This window comes from Medicago truncatula, chromosome 3, assembly GCF_003473485.1.
Source record: "Medicago truncatula cultivar Jemalong A17 chromosome 3, MtrunA17r5.0-ANR, whole genome shotgun sequence".
Taxonomy (NCBI): domain Eukaryota; kingdom Viridiplantae; phylum Streptophyta; class Magnoliopsida; order Fabales; family Fabaceae; genus Medicago; species Medicago truncatula.
The window spans coordinates 1,932,143-1,956,833 of record NC_053044.1 but is presented as its reverse complement, the minus strand read 5'-3'; the positions used below and the strand labels follow the sequence as shown (position 1 = coordinate 1,956,833).

The following is a 24,691-nucleotide window of genomic DNA, read 5'->3' as shown; positions in this document are numbered from 1 at the left end:
CCAATGCCTTGTTTACAAATGACAGTTTTGTATCAGCCTGCACCAATTCTGCCCTGTTTGTGATTTCGTGGACTGCTAGCTTTCCAGTCCTGCAGCACCACTTTTGGCTGCATTAACACTGAATTTTGCGCCTCAATTGTATTGTTTCAAAGTGTATTGTTGCATTGCTTCCAAATACTCTGCAAAATACAAGCAAACAGCGCCGCTTCATCCCCTGAGAGCTGCTGTGGTAGCTTGAAAATAACATCTGCTGCAGAATTTGAATCATCACTATCTTCTTACTTTAACTCCGATTTTTCTCAACGCACCAAAATGCTTCATAGCAGAATAAAGGTGCAACATCACTATCTTCTTGCTATGGAAAAAGGTACGCGGGTATCAATCATGTCTCTGCAAAACTCGCATGATGATAAATTTTTTGTTGTTTATTCCAGTTGTATAAAAGCATATTATTTATATCTGAACTAGTCAGGCCTTTTTCCTTTTTAAAAAAATAAATACTTGTTGGGCCTTTTGAGTCGCTAATACTTTACCAATAGTGTTTAAAGAGTTGTATAGTGTTTCTTTCATGCGAGATTTTCCTTCATCCTCAACAAACGGATGGCCGTTTGTTGTTGGATTGTATTTATGAAAAGGAACGGACACAGAAGTTGGTTTTTCACAATTCTAGAAATGACACTTTTAAGTTTAGTGAGTCGAAAATCATGCGTTACGTATGCGTTGAGAGTTTGATATCACCTTGTTCTTAATGCTAGAATGTAGATGTGGTGCTATGTCACTTGAGAGTGAGACTAATCTAAAACCTTTATGTCAATTTTTGTTTAGGATATTTATATTTATTTTGTACTTGTTCTGATTATTGGTTACTTCAGGGATTATTGTTAAGGTTCATTTGAATATGCAGCTTGATAAACTGTAGTTATTTTTATTTATTTGTTTCTTAGAAGGTTTTGTTCTCTCATGCATTTCATTTTATATAGTTCAAAATCATTCATTGATTTACTTGGTTTGAGGTTAGATTTTCTAATATCAACTTAGATGGTATGCCAAAATCATGTTTTTTAATATGCCCTGGTCTTTGTGAAAATAACATGTCATGCCTTTTACTATTTAGTTCTTCTCAACATGACTTGCCCCCATGCCATTTTTTTTCTTTTTTCTTTTTCTGTTATCCTTAATGGAAGGGAAAATTCTGGTAAATAATGTGGTGACCAAGTTCAAGTCCACATTCTGTCCGAAATATGAACATTGAATTAAAATGAAAGAGAAGGATGAGGAATTAGTTCATGACTTTGACTTCAAAGCCATTTTTGGGATAACATAACACGATGCTGTTTAGACTGAATATGTTGGTTGCAAGTGAAATTATTTCACTAATAGAAACATGTAGCAACTTTTAGCTATTCTTGTTTTTTCTAATAGACATTGTCATTTTTTTAACTAGAATATTCTAGAAATATGCATCAATTATAACAGTTGTGACCTTGGACACGTCACACGTGATGGGTCAATATAGGATAATCGAACATTGTAAAAGGATGGTAGCTACATCCTTTGATTGTGGCAGGCCAAACTACCTTCATAAAACTAAACTCTACGTTAAATCAAAAGTAGTTAGGAGAGTGGATGATATGTCAGGAATGAGGAATCTGGATTGAGTCCGGAGTAAGGGGTGTGGCGGAGCATCATATTCTGCAACGAAAGAGAGTATGAAATAGGAAAGGAAAGCACAAACCGAAGAACATACCATTTTGATATGCGGATATTGCTATAATGAGCTGCCTGTGATGACAACAAAAATGTCTATTAAGAAAGATAGCGTTGCCAAGTTTTTCAAGCACAATTCTGATGTTGGCTGTTGCAGACCATAATAACGTACCCACTATGCACAATTCTGATGTTGGCTGTTGCAGACCATAATAACATACCATTTTGATATGGTTTATGTTTTCATATATCATTAGGTGTACTAAAATTTCCCATAAGGGTAAGCTGTACTAACATATTATATTATGTGTAGTGTGGATTGCTTTCTTCTCTAATATAAATGCCAATGCCTTCTTAACAAATGACAGTTTTGTATCAGCCTGCACCAATTCTGCCCCATTTGTGATTTCGTGGACTGCTTTCCAGTCTTGCATTACCACTTTTGGCTGCATAAACACTGAATTTTGCACCTCAATTGTATCGTTTCAGAGTGTATTGTTGCGTTGCTTCCAAATACTTTGCACAATTCAAGCAAACAGCGTCGCTTCATCCCCTGAGAGCTGCTGTGGTACCTTGAAAATAGCATCTGCTGCAGAATTTGAATCATCCCTGCAACCGCAACTGTTTGCGAAAATGTATACATGCTCCATATATTTTGACTATTGGGGCAATTAAAGAAAATATGATTATTATCATCATCCTTTGTGGTGCAAAAAACACAAGTAGTTGAAAAATTGACTCCATTTTCACGTAGTCGAAACTGCGTTGGAATGCACCGTCTGCTAATTCGTCAAAGCAGATTTTTAGTTTTCAAAGGAGCTTTAATTTTCAAAATCAAATTTAATGAGCCATCCATTCTGAAATGAAAGGTGTCCATTAATTCTTGAAGATAAAAGCGCTAAGCACTGCTTACCTTAACTATCGATTTTTCTCAGCGCGCCAAATACATTTATCTTCCATCACCTAGTGTTAGTAACTTATAGCAGAGTATTGACAATTCCATGTATAAGAATATCAACCACCCTTGTGTTGTCAGGCAAATTATCCCGTCACCTTGAGGTATAAGAGGAGAAATATCAAAATGCCAATTTTCATTCCACATTGACAAACTACTCTTAAGATAAATTGGGATTCTGCTGGACAAAGCTTGGATGATGATCCAAAGTAGCATGAAGGAAATCACATCTATGCAGGAAGAAGATGAAGGAAATTTTGCTTCTGGGACATCGTTTGCAGTTTTTTAATCAAACGTGTCCCTCCATTGGTATTTGTAGGGACTAATATTATATTAAGCTTGTAATATCGAAGATGAATTTGACATTAGGTAAATAATGTCAGTCATTTAATAACTTGTTCAGATAGAAAGGACAAACTTGATTAACATTTTACAATTTCATATAAAAATTAAATCGACGTGCACCATAGATAAATACAATGTTGGACAAAACAATTGTTGTCCAAATAACATTTCTCAAGAAATTTACAAGCAATGTCTCAAATTTACACCTTCAGTTTTTATGGTAGATAAACTTTTCTTGACTCACTACATTACTAGAAATTAAATTTAGAAAGGGTAGTATTCCGCACTAAAAATCCTGTCACATGAATTTTAATGGATTTAGCGATGACCTAGGATACGCAATGTTATTGACCTAAAATTCGTACTTGTATTCTGTCACAGATGGATACAAAATATATCTGTCACTAACAAGCACTACTTAAATGATTAGAGTACTACCATTCTACCGCCAAAAAAAAAAAAAAAGAGTGCTACCATTCTAGTTCTACCTCTAATTAGTATATTCAGCACATAATCAGAAGAAAATTTTTCTCTTCTCCCAACAAGTTTTGCTCACTTCCGTTAAACCAGCGTGAGTTAACTCATGTTGTGTGTTCTTTTAAAGGTCAGATGGAACCTCATTTCCTATTTCACATCTAACAGTTGGGATTGAAGTGTCGTATAATTCGGGTAGAGATTTGCAACTCTTTTTGAAAAGTCAAAAGAATGAAGAGAACACAACATGTATTTTACCAAATCAACTATATATGTTTTCACATCGAATTCCGTTGTATAAGATGATTGAGGCGTAAGAGAATGCACCTCGATCCTTTTACGTCCATTCTCATCCTATATGAAGGGATTCGATGTGAGAACTTATACAGTTGATTTGCTAGAATACATGTGTTGTGTTCTCTTTATTCTTTTGACTTTTCAAATGCAAATCTCTACCCGAAGTATATGACACTTCAATCCCAACTTTTTCCGCAAACTTCCAAAAATTAAACTTAAATCCAACATCATGATGATACTACATATATTTATGGAGAATGTAATGTAATGTAGATGAAATTAAAACTAAATAAAATTGTGTATTCTAATTTTAATTGATTTTTTTGTACTTGTTTGTGCCACTTTATTCGAATTTATTGAATACACAATTTTATTCGAATCCATGTTGAGCTTAATTACTCTTTGAAGACATTATAGTATTTAGATGCCAAAATCATAAAATAAATGCAAATATAAAAAAAATAAAAGAACAAAATTGATACACATAAAATCTCATTTTATTATTATATCAATACATTTACAATAAGGTATGTTTCTTGTCTAGGGAAGGGCGATGGAAGTAAAACTACATCTGCTTAAGAAGAAGATGGAGGTGATGGGGTAAAGCAAAATATGTGGGGTGGGGGTGGGGGCTAAACCTCTAGTGGTGCAAGGTGATGGGGGAGAAAGGGAAGAGGAAGGAGAAATAAATGGTGGGGGAGAAGGGGACTGAGGTAAGATATGTTTCTTGTCTAAGGCGAAAGAGACATTGAATGTCAACCTTGCACTCAAACAAACCGCACTTCTTTGCAGTGCGTTGCCATCTCCATTAACCATTAATACAATCCTTGAAATTTTTAAAGAGGTCTCTTTGTATGAAAGGCCAACGAAAAACATTGTTGTTGTAGAACGAAGAGGAGAAGAGAATGTGAGATGATGGTGTGAGAAATGGTGAAGGTTGGAAGCGTATTTATAGGGGGAATGGATGCCTGGGTTGTATCTAACCATTATTGTGAGTCAAAAAACGTGTAAAAAACAAGTTTTACCATCTGACCACCATCCAAACCATCCAAAAAAACGTGTTATATGTGGTGCAAAAAGGAGCGTGAGCTAAGTCATGCCACCGGCCAAAGTAACGTGAGTTAACTCACGCTGAAAATATCTAGCGTAACTTAAGTTACGCATGAGTACTTTCGCCCATTCAGTTGGGAGGGAGTGTTTTTTGATGGGAGAAGAGCATTTTTCTAATCAGAATTGTCCTTGGCATCAATCACAAAAATCATCCGACAATAACAAACACCTTTTTCTTAAATAGGTTGATCTGATATGATTAGTGTATGTAAACATATTTGTTAGGAGAAGTCAATATTTTAAATGGATCTTAGTTACCTCAAGGGGGTTGGTCTCCACAATTGCATGCAGATGATACCTTTGGCTTATATAAAAAATAAAGGTCAACATACTACCTTGAAAATATGGAAAAGTTTTAAGTAAATGCCACCTTTCTCTTTCATTCAAGATCTAGTCGAAAATGACATTTTTTGGGGAGAAATTTGTTAGGTTGTATTTTCAACACACTCAATTCGACAAGAAATAATACGTCAAGTTATGATTGGTATTTGATTACGTTCTAGATGGTAGTTGGTTCGACAGATTTGGGAACACTTGGCATATTTGAGATTGCAAAAACATTTAGTTTCGACTGCATAAATTCAAATTGTTTTGTGTAGAGACAAGATCAAGAGGTTGAAAACATGTGGGAGCTTGTCAAGAATCTGAGAAACATACCAAGACACGAAGGATTTGTTTGTGACTGTTATTTTCTATTATTTCTTACTAAATATATATATATATAGTGGTTTTGTATAAGAAGTAAGGGTCACAAATCATTCACAAAAACCTTAAACACTCAAATTATTCATGTTACAACGAGAAGCAAGTCATAGACAAATGTATGATTTTGTGCACCAATTTCCTTCTTATTTAATCAAATGTTGTTTCTTTAAAGATTCTTGCATATTTACTTTAAATTTTCTTTTACTTCTAAACCAATTTTGACTCGTTCGAAATAGTTAGTTAAATTCATATTTTTACATTCAAATCTATGTACATGATGAACATTCAAACATTTTTGAGAAATATTGCACAAATATGTCCTATGATTTACTAGTTTGATACTGCAAGTAACAAATTGAAAACTAGTGATTGTTTACCAAAAAACATCGGTTAACACTTGTGCCCATGACATTTTTTTTAAGAAAGGAAACTAACTCACCTAAATTGACACGAGAGAGATTCGAATCTGAGACCTTAAGAGAGCATACTTTAAGGTCTGAAACCAATACCACCAGACTAACACAAATGGGCCCATGAAGGATTTCATTTGCGGATTTCCACGGGTGCAATTTTTTTGCCATCCCTAGAGAGGCTTAGTTTCCACAATTGCGAGCGGATGATACCTTTGATTTACCAAAAAAATTGGGCGGTCTGGTAGATTTAAAAGACATTTTTAGTATGTGTTTTTGACTTGTTTTTTGGCTAGATACATCTAGCAAGCTATCATTCTCTATTTAAAAAAAGTTGTTTGATTTGGGGGGCATAACATAGACTAAATTGAAGACCCCTTGTTGATCGTCTAACCTTTTCAAAAACCTTAACAAATACTAGTACCCAAAAGAAGAAGAAAAAATCAAATATATAGATTGATTTAAAAAAATCAAATACTTTTTTTTAACCAAATATATAGAATGTGTATATCTTACCGAGAGAAATAGAAGATGCATAAACAAATAATTTTACTGTTTTAACCCTAATGTTCACACCTAATCTCCTATTTTCATGAACAATCCTAATGGTCTCTCCTAATCTTCTTATATATCTTCTTATTCCTAAACAAAGCTTTGTTGCCCTAATTTTAACCTAATATTTTAGCAACTTTTCCCTCCTTCAAAACCTAACCATATTCCCTAATTCCCCTCCTCCAAACCCTAACTATGATTTCCTAACTTCACTCCTCCTAAAACCTATCTAATTGATTTCCATAAACCATATCTCCTAACTCCCCTCCTCCAAACCCTCACCAATATCTTCTCTTCTTATTCCTAAACAAAGCTTTGTTGCCCTAATTTTAACCTAATATTTTAACCTAATATTTTAGCAACTTTTCCCTCCTTCAAAACCTAACCATATTCCCTAATTCCCCTCCTCCAAACCCTAACCATGATTTCCTAACTTCACTCCTCCTAAAACCTATCTAATTGATTTCCATAAACCATATCTCCTAACTCCCCTCCTCCAAACCCTCACCAATATATTTTAATCTTTTCTCCTAAACCGAAATCTCTTTCTAAAACCATACCTTTCTCTTAAACCGAAATTTCTTAATCAACATGGCTTCCAGAAACATTCAGACTTTGCTGTCATACCACTGCCTCACTGATAACTATATCTTCATTCCACTCTGGTTTATACTAAATATATAGATTTTTGCTCTTATTCCTCACTGTTGTAAAGTATAAATCATTCTTTCAATCCCTTTTAATCTTTTGTAGGTCTGTTGGTGAAAAACCCTCTTTCCGATCTTGACAAAGCAATCAACAAGCTGAGACTGAAATACAGATCATATATCGTTGAATATGACATTCATGTTGTATGTATTTTTTGCGAAATATACCTATTCTTAATTATTTGCATTCTATTTTATCAACGTTTGTGATGTTTTTATTTTTATTTTTAGGGTGCAGTATGCTTGCCAAACATGTTTGGCGGTGATTTTGGAGATCAAATTGGGCGCTATGCAATATTGACTGATCCTAAGTCCAACAAGTTTGAAGTATTGGTCGATAGAGTAAATGGAGCATTTTTTCTCACAAAGGGATGGAAAGCGATTCGTGACTTTTACGGAATCGATATTGGTGCCTGAATTACCTTGGTTTTTGTTGGTGACGGACAGTTTGATATACAGTTGACTGATAGGTTTCACAAGAGTATCCCTTACCCGGTTTTTGATCCCCCTATGCATTTCCTTCTTGACAAGATGAATTTGCAAGCAACTTTCGTGAAGGTGTGAAGATCAGAGGGGGTGCTCCGATGGTTGGGTCACATGATACAATCTACCTTGATGTTATTTACAATTAGTCCATGTTTAGATAAATTGTGCAACACCTTTCCACTTTGAATTTTAAGTTTTAGTTTCTTAGAGTTTTGGAAGCATCTATTTTTTTGTCTTTGAATTTAGCAAATGTCCATTGAATTTCATAAATAATTTAGCCTTGCTTGCTTTGATTTTTGATTTATATATTTGTGTTTGTGCTCCTCAAACTATATTTAGTAGCATTGTTGTGTTATTGAAGCATTTTAGTAGCATAGCTTTTAGTAACATTATTAGTAACAATTACTACCTTTTTGGTGACACTTTTAGTAACATTATTACTAACAATTACTAATCCTAATCTCTAAAATATGTTTTGGGTGGAATCCAACTAAAATCCTAATCCTAATTTCTCTCATTCAAGTAACTAAGAAATTTCATCCACATCTCTAAAGTAACTTTTTGGTGGAAACAAACTAAAACCTTATTTATCTCATTCAAATAATTACGGGATTTCATCCACATCTCTAAAATATGTTTTTGGGTGGAAACAAACTAAAAATCCTAATTCCTCTCATTCAAGTAACTACTAAAGATTTCATTCACATCTCTAAAATATTTTTTAGGTGGAAACAAACTAAAATCCTAATCCTAATTTCTCTCATTCAAGTAACCAAGAGATTTCATCCACATCTCTATAGTAATTTTTTGGTGGAAACAAACTAAAATCCTTATTTATCTCATTCAAATAAGTAAGAGATTTCATCCACATCTCTAAAATATGTTTTGGGTGGAAACAAACTAAAAATCTTAATTCCTCTCATTCAAGTAACTACTACATTTCACCCGAGTCAACTATTTTAATCATTTGTTCTGCGCCCCTAAACCCTGTTTACAAGTCAATTCTTAAGTCAAACACACTGCCCCATCAAGAATATTAATTTCATATTATTTGTATTTATCTTTATCCTAAAATGTTGGGCATTTCCTAAATTTATTCCACTTCAAGTGCATCCATTTGTTCTGCGCCCTCCCAATTTACATGCCAATTCTTAAGTAAAAAAAAAATGTCTCATCAAAAATATTAATTTCATTTTATTCATATTAATCTTTATCCTAAAATGTTGGGCATTTCCTAATTTTGTTCCACTATTTTGTGCTTATCGTGATAAGTAATACTCTTTATTGTTCAACCATCATATCTTACTCACACGTATTGTTCGAGGGGTGATTTAAAAATATTGATTAATGACGAGGACGACGATTATACCGATGTTGCATCAAATGTGGTCTACAAAGAAGTTTTCCGTAATGTGTAGGACTTTTTTGTGTACTATTCATTTTCTTACTTATTGAAATTATTTGCATGTCAACGAACATCAGTTTCCCTTTTAAAATTATATGTTATGTTAAAGTAACAGAAACGCGTCTTAGAATTATGGAACAATAACAAAGTCTATCGTAATTGACATTATGCTTTGATTCACGACAATTTTTACATTCAAGCGAACTACATTGTTTTATTTTTACATGAATATTTACTTCTTAAAATGACCCGTGCGTTAGCATGGGTCAATGGTCTAGTATTTCATAATTCCCATCCTCCAAACCCTAACCATGATTTTCTAATTTCCCTCCTTCAAAACCTAACCATATTTCCTAACTCCCCTCCTCCAAACCCTAACCATGATTTCCTAATTTCCCTCTTCCTAAAACCTATCTAATTGATTTCCATATTTTCTGTTGCCATATTTTTTTCCTCACTTCCTCAACTCATTTACCCTAATATATTATCTTTTATCTTTTATTTATTAAAGTTAACCCGAATGCTAATTGTTGCCCTAATTTAACTTAAATTCAATGCTTGCTTTTACTGTATTACTCATGTTTAAAATATCAAATTGCAGAAATCTCCTATTTTTTTTTTAAAAAAATTGTTTCCTACTAAACAGATAAACTTAAAAAAAAGAAAAACAAATCACTCCTATTAACAAATTGTTCCTATTTTATTGCAGAAATTCCCAATTCTTTTGAACGAAACAAATCCCTCCTATTCTTTTGAACAAAACAAATCACTCCTATATTTTTTTAACAAAACAAATCATTATTTCTTGCTGCTTCTGCTAATAGATTTTGTTACTCGCATCCTTGGAGGTTGACTGGTCTAAACTCCCATAGGATTTCTGAATCTGCTAATATCATTTGTGTAAGATGATGATATATGCAATGATTTTCAATGTTTTTTCTTTCTCCACCATGTTTTGATCTGTAGCTTTATTTTACAAATAGCAGATTTTGTTGATGGAAATGTGGATTTGGGGATATGCAGGTATGTTTGTTTATTTCACTTTCATTATGTAATTGTTTCATTCTAATTATTATTTTTTTCTTCCCTTTTTTTGAGTTTGTATAGAAGTTTTTTATTTTTTTTTTTATTTTATAAAATTGCCTCACTTTCTCCGATGGTTCCCACTATGTCGTTGGATTTATCACCAAGAAGCTGGAAGGGTTGGTTCTATCCCGAAAGTTGCAGATATGCTTCGTTGTTACACTTGGTCATGACTTCTTCATCTCACTTCAAAATTGCAAGTGCGTTTTCTCTCTCCATGCGAAAATTATTAGCTTATCTTACAATGGAATTGATTTAATTAATTAATTCATTAAGTATGTAACAAACAGGGCTCCACAATGATTTAATTGTTTCATTCTAATTTAATTTTTGTGTTTATATAGAAGCATTGTTAATGTGTTAACATTGAGAAGAAAAATCAAATGGATTTTTAGCTGCTCCTCCTCTTTTCTGTGACTAAGGTTAACCACACATCTTTCTTTGCATTCAATTCCTCTATTGTACAAAATAGCTTGCAATAGCTTTTTAGGCTTCTTACAAAATCAAAGTAATTGTTATATGATTGGTGTGGGGTTTGGTTTGTTGATTTTGCAGTTCAGGAATTTTCAAATTCGGGATTGGAATAAGAGTAGGAGCATTTGTTTAGTTTGATTTTTGGTTATTTGTAATCCGATGACTTTTTGAATTGCATTGTTATCTAATTTATTATCATCTCTTTTTTTGTTTGTTATATTCTAGAAGGAGGTTTATGCGGTGGTGGTTGTTGCAAGAAGGCCCTCGCGGTGATAATTTATACGGTGGTGGTTGATTATACTGATGTGACTATGTCTTAGATATCCCCTGAGCTATGCAAACTACAAATTAAGTTGTAAACCATGATTCATATCATTGTTTTAATAAGGATTGGCCCAATGCTTCATGTGATATTCTATTGGCTGAATAAGGATCTATCTAAGCATATGATTGTGTCTTCAAAATATGTTTAACTTACCATTAACTATAAGCATGATCATTGCAAAACATTAATTGTAAATCATACCTTACCTACATAATATAGCTATATATTTCATGTTATTTTAATTTACGGTTTTTATGTGATGTTGAACTCCTAAATTACTAATATATTGTGCTCATCATTGACCCGTGTGGTAGCACGGGTTAGCAAATTATGAGGTTTTGCTTGACATGAAGGCAATTTCCGTTATCTGTCGTCTCATTTGCAATGACTATTAACAAGAGTCAGGGTCAGTCGTTGAAACATGTTGGTGTTTATCTACCGTCTCCTGTTTTTTCACATGATATTCTATTGGCTGAATAAGGATCTATCTAAGCATATGATTGTGTCTTCAAAATATGTTTAACTTACCATTAACTATAAGCATGATCATTGCAAAACATTAATTGTAAATCATACCTTACCTACATAATATAGCTATATATTTCATGTTATTTTAATTTACGGTTTTTATGTGATGTTGAACTCCTAAATTACTAATATATTGTGCTCATCATTGACCCGTGTGGTAGCACGGGTTAGCAAATTATGAGGTTTTGCTTGACATGAAGGCAATTTCCGTTATCTGTCGTCTCATTTGCAATGACTATTAACAAGAGTCAGGGTCAGTCGTTGAAACATGTTGGTGTTTATCTACCGTCTCCTGTTTTTTCACATGATATTCTATTGGCTGAATAAGGATCTATCTAACCATATGACTGTGTCTTCAAAATATGCTTAACTTACCATTAACTATAAGCATGATCATTGCAAAACATTAATTGTAAATCATACCTTACCTACATAATATAGCTATATATTTCATGTTATTTTAATTTACGGTTTTTATGTGATGTTGAACTCCTAAATTACTAATATATTGTGCTCATCATTGACCCGTGTGGTAGCACGGGTTAGCAAATTATGAGGTTTTGCTTGACATGAAGGCAATTTCCGTTATCTGTCGTCTCATTTGCAATGACTATTAACAAGAGTTAGGGTCAGTCGTTGAAACATGTTGGTGTTTATCTACCGTCTCCTGTTTTTTCACATGGACAGTTGTACGTCGCAATATCACGGGTTACTTCGAGAGGTGGTTTAAAAATATTGATTAATGACGACGACGGCGATGATATCGATATTGCATCAAATGTGGTCTACAGAGAAGTTTTCCGTAATGTGTAGGACTTTTTTGTGTACTGTTCATTTTCTTACTTATTGAAACTATTTGCATGTCAACGAACTTCAATTTCCCTTTCAAAATTATATGTTATTTTAAAGTAACAGGAACTACGTACTAGAATTATGGAACAATAACAAAGTCTTTGATATTGACATTATGCTTTGATTCACGACAATTTTTAGATTCACGCGAACTACAGTGTCTTATTTTTTCAGTGAATATTATCTTTTTTAAATGGCACGTGCGTTAGCACGGGTCAATGGTCTAGTTAAAGTTAACAAGTAAGCCCTAATTTTAACCTAAATCCTATTGCATAATTTTACTGTTTTAACCCTAATGTTCACACCTAATCTCCTATTTTCATGAACAATCTTCTTATATATCAAAGTTAACATGTAAGCCCTAATTTTAACCTAAACCCTATTGCATAATTTTACTGTTTTAACCCTAATGTTCACACCTAATCTCCTATTTTCATGAACAATCTTAATGCTTTCTCCTAATCTTCTTATATATTAAAGTTAACAAGTAAGCCCTAATTTTAACCTAAACCCTATTGCATAATTTTACTGTTTTAACCCTAATGTTCACACCTAATCTCCTATTTTCATGAACAATCCTAATGCTCTCTCCTAATCTTCTTATATATTAAAGTTAACAAGTAAGCCCTAATTTTAACCTAAATCCTATTGCATAATTTTACTGTTTTAACCCTAATGTTCACACCTAATCTCCTATTTTCATGAACAATCTTCTTATATATTAAAGTTAACATGTAAGCCCTAATTTTAACCTAAACCCTACTGCATAATTTTACTGTTTTAACCCTAATGTTCACACCTAATCTCCTATTTTCATGAACAATCCTAATGCTCTCTCCTAATCTTCTTATATATTAAAGTTAACAAGTAAGCCCTAATTTTAACCTAAACCCTATTGCATAATTTTACTGTTTTAACCCTAATGTTCACACCTAATCTCCTATTTTCATGAACAATCCTATTGCTCTCACCTGATCTTCTTATATATTAAAGGTAACCCGTAAGCCCTAATTTTAACCTAAATCCTATTGCATAATTTTACCGTTTTAACCCTAATGCTCACACCTAATCTTATATTTTCATGAACAACCCTAATGCTCACACCTAATCTCATATTTTCATGAGCCCTAATTTTAACCTAAACCCTGTTGCATAATTTTACCGTTTTAACCCTAATGCGCACACCTAATCTTATATTTTCATGAACAACCCTAATGCTCACACCTAATCTCATATTTTCATGAGCCCTAATTTTAACCTAAACCCTGTTGCATAATTTTACCATTTTAACCCTAATGCTCACACCTAATCTTCTATTTTCATGAACAACGCTAATGCTCACACCTAATCTCCTATTTTCATGAACAAAGCAAATCGGCATCGCTTTATTTCCCCTATTTCTTCAAAACAAATCGCCCTATTTCTTCAACAAAACAAATCGCCCTATTGGAATAAAAGGGTTTTGAAAGATTATAGCAACATTTTTTTTTTGTTAATATTACACTTTTCATCCAAATTAGAACTGAACTCTCTTTGTTAAATATTTACCACAAAATGCACCTGAATTTTGCAATCTATATAAACAGGTGGAAGAAACATTTCAACAAACAGTTAAAGGGTATCATTTACGGTAAAGGCCAAATATTCGATAAAAGGAAAATTATTTAAATAAAACATTTTACATGTTCAGGTTAAGAATGAACTATTTTTAGGTACATAATATAACATTAACATATAATTTTTACAAAAGAATGAAGTAACATTTTTTCAAAAAAAAAAAGAAAAATATGAATTAACATACCAATAATATAATATTGACATATAATTTTAACAAAAGAATGAAGTAACACACGATTGATAAAAATTAATATTTTTTTGGTGAATAAGCGTGATGTCTGAGGTTCGAATTCCAACATCTGCATATATTTGGGACCACATATTTCATTCTCTTTGATATGCATTGAGATTTGTTTTTGTCTACTATATCTACAATGTATATGACCCGTGCGGCAGCACGGGTGGAAAGTCTAGTGTGTGTTAATTAGGTTATTATAGAAGCCCTAATCGGTTCTGCATACCTAACCCCTCTTTATAGAAACCCTAATCGGTTTTGCATACCTAACCCCTCTTATTTCTCTCCCCCTTTTATTCTTCTCTTTCTCACCAAATTAGTGCTACCTACTCACACTTAATTGCTAATAACATGGATAGCGAGGGCAACCTTCACAATGCCGTTTCTTCTCCAATTTCGCTGACTGAAGAAACAATCGCCAGAACCCTAACAACGTTATCATTGTCGAATTACACCAGACCGCAGCTTCCCACTCTTCCTTTGGATCTCATCTCAGAGATCCTCTGTAGACTCCCCGTGAAGCTTCTCCTTCAATTCCGGTGCGTTTGCAAGTCGTGGAATTCTCTTATCACTGATCCAATATTCGCTGGGCAACACCTCCGCCTCTCAACTAAGCTCCTCGTTCACACCTCAACATACTCCTATCTCTCCCATCTCCCATCCATGTATGTTCTAAAGTCTTATCCACTCAACTCCGTTTTCACCGATGTAACTACCAACCATATTACACAGCACGAGTTTCCTTCCGACCGTTATGTTTACTTTGTTGGCTCATTCAATGGCATCATATGTCTTGCAACTGATTATGGAGGCTTTGTAACTGTTGAATTGTGGAACCCTTCCATTAGAAAATTCAAGGAATTGCCCTCTCTTGGGAAGCAACAAAATCCTTATCAGGTTTTGATGATGTATGGCTTCGGCTATGATGCAATTTTTAATGATTACAAGGTAGTGGTTATTTTAAAACACACCGATAATTTTGTTGACAGCCATGAATTGAAGGTTCATACTTTGGGCACCAATGTTTGGAAAAGCATTCAGAAGTTCCCTTTTGATTATGATGTTCGGCAACCATCAGGAAACTTTATGCATGGTACTATTAATTGGTTGGTTTCTTCTAAAAATAAAAATCCACCTTTAATTGTTTCTCTTGATCTGAAGAATGAGTCTTGCAAAGAAATTTCGCTGCCTGCTGGTTATGGAGTAGATGCTTATAAATATTTGCAGTTGGGTGTGTTGAGAGATTCTTTGTGCATTGTTATTGGTCATGATGTTTGGGTTATGAAGGAACATGGAAATCAAGACTCGTGGACTAAATTGTTCACTATTTCTTGCATGCGAAATTTTAATAAGTGTCATGCCACTTTCAAAGTACTACATATGTTTGAGGATGGCCAAGTGTTGTTGAAGTATAGAAAAAGATTGACATGGAAGTTGATGTTTTACAATTCTAGAAATGGTACTTTTAAGTTTACTAAGGTTGAAAACATGTTTGAGGTATGCATTGAGAGTTTGATATCACCTTGTTCTTAGTGCTATAATGTAGACGTGGTTCTATATCACATGAGAATGAGACTAAACTAGACTTTATATGTTAATTTCTGTTTATGGTATTTGTTTTTTATTTGTTCTGATTATTGGTTACTTCATGGATCATTGTCAAGTAATGTCCATTTGAATATGTAGCTTGAGAAATTGTAGTTATTTTTACTTATTTGTTTGTTTGAGGTCTTTGTTCTCTTATCATGCATTTCATTTTCTATGTTTTAAGGTTAGATTCTAATATCAACTTAGATGTTATACCAAGTCATTAGTATGTTTGTTAGAATGACTGCTTTGAGCTGCCTGAATTTCATAATGTTTTTGCATCAAATCTTTCAAAATACATTGTGAAGCGAACGAATCATATTTTATCATGCCCTTGGTCATTGTGAAGCTTGAGATAGTAAAAGAAACCCTCAGAGTTAAATCAGTTAGAGTCATTGTTGACTTGACAGTGCCATTAACAATCCATTTGGTGACAGACATGGCTTATTCATGAAGGGTGGTAATTAATAATCTAATTTGAATATAGTTCTGTTGTTTATTACAACTGAAATTGTTTCAATATTTTTGACAAGGATAAAGTTGTGTGAATACTATGAGTCAGCAAGCCTTGTGTAAATACTAACACATTATATCACGTCGATACCTTCTTTACAAATGCCAGTTTTGTATCAGTCTGCACCAATTCTGCCCCATTTGTGATTTCGTGGACTGCTTTCCAGTCTTGCAGCAAGAGTTTTGGCTGCATAAACACCGAATTTTGCGCCTCAATTCTATTGTTGCGTTGCTTCCAAATACTCCACAAAATACAAGCAAAAAGTGCCGCTTCATCCCTTGAGAGCTGCTGTGGTACCTTGAAAATAGCATCTGCTGCAGAATTTGAGTGATCCCCGGCAACCACAACGGTTTGCAAAAATGTACACATAATTAGCGAAATTAAAGAAAACATGATTACTATCATAATTGTTTGTGGTACAAAAAACACAAGTAGTTGGAAAATTGACTCCTTTTTCATGTAGTCGAAACCATGTTGGAATGCACCGCCTACTAATTCGCCAAACCAGATTTTTAGTTTTCAGATGAGCTTAAATTTTCCAAATCAAATTCAGTGAGCCGTCCATTCTGAAATGAAAGGTGTCAATTAATTCTTGAAGACAAAAGCGATAAGCACTCCTTACCTTAACTCTTGATTTTTCTCAACGCGCCAAATACATTTATCTTCCATCACCTGTTATAACTTATAGCAGAATATTGACAATTCTAGGAGTAGCGAAAATGTGTCCTTCCATTGGTATTTTTAGGGACTAAAATTATACTAAGCTTGTAATATTGACGATGAATTTGCAATTAAGTAAAATGTGTCATAAACATTTAATAACATGGTCAGATAGAAGGACAAACTCGATTAACATTTTACAATTTCATATAAAAATGAAATCGATGTGCACCATATATAAATACAGCATTGGACGAAATAATTGTAGTCCAAATAGCATTTCTCAAAAGAAATTTAAAAGCGATGTCTCAAATTTACACCTTAAGTTTTTATGGCAGATAAACTTTTCTCGACTCACTACACTACTAAAAATTAAATTTAGAAAGGGTAGTATTCCATCCCTGATGCACTAAAAATCCTGTCTCATATGTAGTAATTTCACATATGTAGTAATTTCAGCACATAATCAGCTTGGAAATCACAATATATAAGAGATACATATGTAGCCTTTAGGGATAGACTTATAATTTAAAGAGCGGCGCATACAAATGCCAATCACCACAGAATAGTTTTGGTCTGCAACAACCAAAACCATTAGCAATTTACATGTAGCAGTTTTTCCCCCCAAGACCAAAAAAATAAAAAAAGTAACACGTGACACCTCACTTAGGGTGCCATGTCAGCGTAGACCGAGTCAAAATTGACTTTGTGGGCCAAAACTACCACAGGTGCAAAACTTAAGGGGCGGTTTTGTAGGTTTTCTTCCTAGGGGCCAAAGTCGCAATTTTAGAAAAGTTAAGGGACTAAAACTGCTATTAAACCTATTAAATTTTTACTTCAACTTTGATTTTGTAAGAGAGACATGCGATTTCTTATGATATGTTCAAAAAATTGGCTTAGCAGGTTTATGCACAAAACAAATTTTCTTTGTTGAAAAAAATTGGCATATTATATTTTACAAAACATTAATTATTTTTTTTAAGGAACAAAACATTAATTTTTAAATATTCTTCTTTTCGGGAAAATATTTATAAATTATTCTTCTAAACTTTTAGATTAAATATTTTAAATAGTTAAGAGTATTATGTTCTCAAAATTTATTCCCGTGCATATTATACAGAGCCACACACATCTTTCACACAAAAACCCTAATCGCTTCTGCATATCTAACCCCTCATACTTCTCTCTCCTTTTCTTCTCTTTCTCACCGATCGGTGCTACTAACATGGATAGCGAGAGCAACCACCAACACGACGTCGTTTCTTCTCAATCACTTGTTGATGAAACAATCGTCAGAACCCTAACAACACTGTCACTTCCCACTCTTCCTTTTGATCTCATTCCAGAAATCCTCTCTAGGCTATCGGTGAAACTCCTCCTGAGATTCCGGTGCGTTTGCAAGTCATAGAATTCTCTAATTTCTGACCTCAAGTTCACTAAGAAACACTTCCAACTATCAACTGCAAGCCTCGTCCACACCTTAACCGTCTCCTCGGATAAGTATGTTCTCAAGTCGTACCCACTCGACTCTGTTTTCACCAATGTTACCACTAACCCCATCTCCGAGCTCCAGTTTCCTTTAAATGTTTACTTTGTTGGCTCTTGCAATGGCATTCTCTGTTTCTTTGAAGAGGATTGTCACAAAGGCTTCGTTCGCTTTCAATTGTGGAATCCTTCCATTAGAAAATTCAAGGAATTGCTCCCTCTACAACAGCCACATACTCATTATTTGTTTCTGTATGGCTTCAGCCATGATCCTATTACTAATAATTACAAGATGGTGGTTGTTTTACGAGGACATGGTAATTTTGTTGACAACCATGAAGTGAAGGTTCATACTTTGGGCACCAATTGTTGGAAAAGCATTCAAAATATCCCTTTTGGTTGCGTTGCTTTGCAAATTTCGGGAAAATTTGTTAGTGGCACGCTCAATTGGTTGGTTGCTAAAGAGTATGATAACAAGATCCAAATTTTTTCTCTAGATTTGGGAAGCGAAACTTATAAAGAAGTTTTGCTGCCTAGGGAGGTAGATGCATCTACTTTGCATTCGCAGTTGCATTCGCAGTTGGGTGTGTTGAGGGATTGTTTGTGCATGGTTTTTGGTTATGATGTTTGGGTTATGAAGGAATATAAAAATAAAGAATCCTGGTCTAAATTGTTCACTATTTCTCACATACCTGATCTTCCTACATATTATGGCATTATCAAAGTACTACATATTTTTGAGGATGGCCAAGTGTTGTTAGATTCTACAAACGGATATACATGGAAATTGATTTTTTATAATTCTAGAGATGGTACTTATAAGTTTACTGAGTTTGAATTCAGATGTGAAGTCTGCGTTGAGAGTTTGATATCACCTTGTTTTTAATGCTAGAATGTAGAAGTGGTTCTATGTTAATTTCTGTTTAAAATATTGATTTTCTACTTGTTCTCATTATTGGTTACTTTAAGGATCATTGTCAAGTAATGTTGATTTGAATATGTAGCCTGAGAAATTGGTTATTTTTATTTATTTGTTAGAGGTTTTTGTTCTCTCATCAAGCATTTCATTTTATATGGTACAAAAGCATCCATTGCTTTAGATGGTTAGAATGACTACTTTGAGCTGCCCGAATTTCATAATGTTTGCATCAAATTTTCACAATACATTGTATAGCAAACAAATCATATTTTATCATGCCCCTGATCATTGTGATCGTTGAGATAGAAAATGAATCCCTCAGAGTTAATATATAATCCAGGTACATTCTGTTCCAGATTGAATATCATGATGCTGTTTAGATTGAATATGTTCGTTACAACTGAAATTGTTTCACTGTTTTTGACAAAGAAATTTTGGATATAGAAAAGTTGGATTTGGGTTATCTTACTCATTATAACCAGAACCTAATTGAAATAAAACAAATTGATCTATGCCTCGCCCTTACATATGAAACAGATTGTTTCCTTTCTCTATTTTAACACAAATTGATAGAAAATTTAGGATATTGTGCAAGTTTAGAGTTTAGGTGCCCATTTCCTAAGGGATAGGGAACATAGCTTTCCAGGTTATTATACCTTGTTGGTTCCCTTACTTTGTTTCTGAAACTAAGTTTTAGTAATTAGGTGCTAAAATATAGGCAAAAACATAATTTTAGCATATTAGTATGTACTCTAATCATGTATGTAGTGCTTATTATATGTGCCGAAATTACTAATTAATGGTATAACCAGAATGGTTGAATGCAACAGGGGCAAATCATTTTTGTTATGCAGCATACTTTTCATTCATTTCCAAATTAGCGTTACAAGTAAATTGTATACTCATTTACAACTAAAGACTGCAAAAGACTCGCTTGATGTGTTTTCCGTAGTCCATGTTACCTGGCCTAGGTCAATATAGGTTTCATCAAACGTAGTAAAAGGATGGTAACTACGGTCTTCGATTTGTGGCAGGCCATTTTCATACGGTAATAAAAATGAACAACTTTTGATACCCGTGATGATAAATTAAATGTTTTTTTTTATTCTAACAACAAATTAAATATGTTTGTTATTGTAGAATTTTTTTTTTTATTGATGCCAAGTTTGCATTGGACAATTCTGATGTTGGTTGCTGCAGATCATAATATGTTGGAATTCTTTGCATATTTTATGTTTTCATATACCATTAGTTCTTGTCAAAGAAAAAAAAAATGGTGTACTAACACATTACCATGCCACCTCCATGGGAAAAAAAAAAGTATATGTATAACTTTTTGCATTTCTATAACGGAATTCCAAGTTGAAGGCACTAGTTCAGGACATGATGTCAATTTTCATTGTGGTCCTTTGTTGAGCAACCATCCTTCATTTTCATGAATATTATGTTCAAAAATCTTTTGAATTTCTTGGTAGCATAGAATTTTTAATCGGCTAAGTACACGATGTTCTGTCTGAATATAAAAGTGTTATAATCTTGACATTCACATGAACATAAAGTGGCAATTAAGGATCAAAAACAATTTTTTTTTTTTTTTGTGAGGATTAAAACATCCATGTTGGTGGTGTTAGCATGTATTTTCGACAGGCTACAATAGATGCAGTCAATGAAGTTTGATTTAGGTTCTGAAGAGAATTTAAAGAGTTCGATTCACCAGGCCGGACGAATTTATATGCTTAAAGAGATTTGTTGTCTTTATGGTGATTGGTTCGACAAGCAAGTAGGAGTTGAAGAGAAGTTGGTGCCAGATTGAGGAGTTGAGCAGCGGGTATTGTTGAAAGACATTGTTTGAAATTCAAATATGTCTATAGTAGTTATTAGCTGTTACGTTCGACCGTTTCATGTAGGTAGTTTTTTTTTTTTTTTTTGACAGATGTTTCATGTAGGTAGTTACTTAGTATAAATAGTAGTTTTTCATAGGAAAAATAGGTCACAATTCAATCATATATAAAACTTACACTCAAGTATTCAGAGAGAAACGAGTAACAAGTCACAATATATGAATCTGTGTACCAACTTACATTCAATTTATGCAATTTAAGTTTATTCTTTTAAATTCCTTGCAATTTACTTGTTTTTTTCAAGCACTTTTCTTGTTGAATTCGACGGTTACATTCATATTCTGCAATAACAAACATCGAGAACATTCATCGTTTTTTGGAAAAATAACAAACACACTATGTCCTAAGATTTACTGGTTGATCTTGCAAGTAACTATTTTTAAACCAACGGTCGTTTACCAAAAATCAAGGTAAACAGGTGGTCAGAAGCGAAATATACTACCTTCGCTTTTGACTATCACTTTTGTTGGTTTAATCCCTTAATGCGTCTGGCTTGTTTTAGTGCCCAACTTGTTTTTTGTTTTTGTTTCATTCTGTTTTCTAAGGATTTTGATGTAACTGTTATTAATGTTCCAGAGTCTTTTCTGGCACTTTTTGTGCTTGAAGGACTTTGTGCTTTGTGTTACTATATCTCATTTTAGCTTATTCAAAAAAACATTATAGTCTAACTTTTTTATAACTAAATAGACTTCACCTCTTCTATTTAAAAAAAAAAAAAGTAGGTTAAATTATTTTTTTTCCCTTAACTTTTTTTTTGTATCACTTTGGTGCTATAATTAATTTTGGTTCATTTGAGTCCCTTAAGTTCATCTCTATTACACATTTTAGTCCCTTCCATCAAGAGGTTAGCACCAAATGTCGTTGGTGGACTAACATTATAGGTGCTCCACCATAAACCTCTTTAATTTTTTAATCTTAATCGTTTGACCTATTTGTCAAAATATAAATAATTTTATATTCGAGGTCTACTGTAAGTACGTAATAGTGCACTATGATCACCTAATGTTTTTTTTTTCCATATCTTCATCTTCTTCATCATCTTCAAATTCACCTTCATCAACCTTTACAAAAAAAAAAAAAAACTCTCTCTCTCTCTCTGACTCTTTTCCTTCCTTTATCTCAGAAGTTTTTTTCTCTCGCAACACCCTTTCTCTCCCTTCGGAACCCCTTCTCTCTATCTCAAATCCATTCCTTCTTTCCTTTGAACCAAATCGAAGGTCTCTCCAATGGCAACAGTGGCAAACCCAATTGTGTCTCGTCCAATCTCAATCGCAACTCTCTGTGATTTCATACAAAAATTGCAGCTCAATCCCTTGTTTCTCTCTCTAAAACCCAATCACAACTCAATCCATTCCTTCCAGCACAATCGAACTCAATCCCTTTCTTTATCAATCTAACTCAGCTAAAATTGATATTTTTTCAAACTCATCTCTCTAACCTTTTCTCTTTGATTATGGAAGCCTTTTCTTCTTCTAAACAAGATTTTATTGGGGAAGAAGATCAAGGATATTTTGGAAATGAGAATGTTTTGTTTATTAACGAAGTCTTTCTCTTTAAAGATTTGTTTTTTAAGGTTTGGTTTGATTGAAGTTTTTGAGATTGATTAAGAAATGAGAATGTTGTGTTGTGGGTGTGATAGAAATCGATTTTTTTTTTTTCTGGTTCTTTCGTGAAGGTTTATGATGATGATGATGATGATGAAAATGTTTGTATGATGAGTATGGGGTTTGTTTACTATTCATTATGAAGATTAAGAAGAAGAATAAGAGGGGAGAAAAGGGAAGAAGATGAATAAAAAATGGAATAATATGAGATATTCTTGGTTTTATTCTGTGTTTTTTTAGCCTTGTTTAATGTTGTGGTATGGGGAAAAGATGAATAGGTGGGAAGAATATGAGTTAACAATTTTATTAAAAATGATGGAAGGGAATAATTTCTATAATAAGATGAACTTAAGGGACTCAAACGGATCAAAAATCAAAGGGCATAGTAAAACAAAATCAAATATATTAATGTTAGACAAATAAATTTTTCGTCTCTAAAAAATTATCAAATTTCGGTGTCCGTTAAAAGATCTTATTTTTTTGAGAGAATAACTAAAAATATCTTATTTAACTCTAGAATGATTAAAAAAATCAAAGGTATTTAGTAGGTTAAATTATTCTTCTAGTCCTTTAACTTTTTATTTAGTTTCACTTTGGTCTTTTACCTAATTTTTCGTCCGAGTCTCTTAATTATATCATTGTTATTCAAGTAAGACCCCTTCCGACAATATACATTATAGGCGATCCACCAAAAACCTAATTAAATTTTGTTAATTATAACCAATTAATCTTTTTGTCAAAATTGAAATCCATGAACCACCCACAAATAATTAGTTTTACATTTTTTAATCTTCTTCCCTCTCTCCTTCATCTTCATCATCAAACTTCTTCACACAAACCCAAAAAAAAAAAATTAAATACAGAAAAACCAGTTAAGAAAAAAACTACTTCTCTTTATTAGGTAAAAAAATAGTTAAGAGATCATTCACCAACAAAAATAGTTAAGGGGTCAAAATAGTATTTCAGCTTTGTTTAGTAAAATATAAGTCAAAGAGCCACCCTTACATCTTTCACACAAAAAGCACCAGAAACCCTAATCGTTTCTGCTTATCTAACCCTTCACTTTTCTCTCTTTTTCTTCTCTTTCTCACCAATCGGTGCTACTCACACTTCGCTGCTATCATGGATAGCGAGAGCAATCACCAACAGGTTGACGTCGTTTCTTCTCCATCAGTTATTTATGAAACAATCGGCAGAACCCTATCATCACCGTCACTTCCCACTCTTCCTTTCGATCTCATTCCAGAAATCCTCTGTAGGCTATCCGTGAAGCTCCTTGTGAGATTCCGGTGCGTTTGCAAGTCATAGAATTCTCTAATCTCTGACCCCAAATTCGCTAAAAAACAACTTCGTGTATCAACTGTGAGCCTCATCCACACCTTAGCCTACTACGCCAACACCAACAAGTATGTTTGGATTAAGTCTTACTCACTTGACTCAATTTTCGCCAAAGTTACCGCTAACCCCATCGCACAGCTCGAGTTTCCTTTAAACCATGATATTTTCTTTGCTGGCTCGTGCAATGGCATCCTTTGTTTTCTTGCAAAGGATTATAAGGCCGTCCTTAGCTTTCGATTGTGGAATCCTTCCATTCGAAAATTCAAGGAATTGTCCCCTCTTAGAATACCACTAACTCATTATGTGCAGCTATATGGCTTCATCCATGATCCTATTACTGATAATTACAAGGTGGTGGTTGTTTTACAAGGACAACATGGTAATTTTGTTGACAACCATGAAGTGAAGGTTCATAC

General features: G+C 33.5%; 2 protein-coding genes across 2 annotated transcripts; both read left to right on the top strand.

The window, feature by feature from the left end:
- The first annotated feature begins 14,519 nt into the window (after positions 1–14,519).
- Positions 14,520–15,800, top strand: LOC25488500 (F-box/kelch-repeat protein At3g23880). Its single transcript, XM_013603371.2, has one exon. The coding sequence runs from the start codon at positions 14,619–14,621 to the stop codon at positions 15,798–15,800; it is 1,182 nt and encodes a 393-aa protein (XP_013458825.1). The 5' UTR covers positions 14,520–14,618.
- Positions 15,801–18,253: 2,453 nt separating this feature from the next.
- LOC25488499 (F-box/kelch-repeat protein At3g23880) lies at positions 18,254–19,399 on the top strand. Its single transcript, XM_024777631.1, has 2 exons — positions 18,254–18,394; positions 18,461–19,399. Exons 1-2 carry the CDS (start codon positions 18,254–18,256, stop codon positions 19,397–19,399), a joined length of 1,080 nt encoding a protein of 359 aa, XP_024633399.1.
- Positions 19,400–24,691: the final 5,292 nt, after the last annotated feature.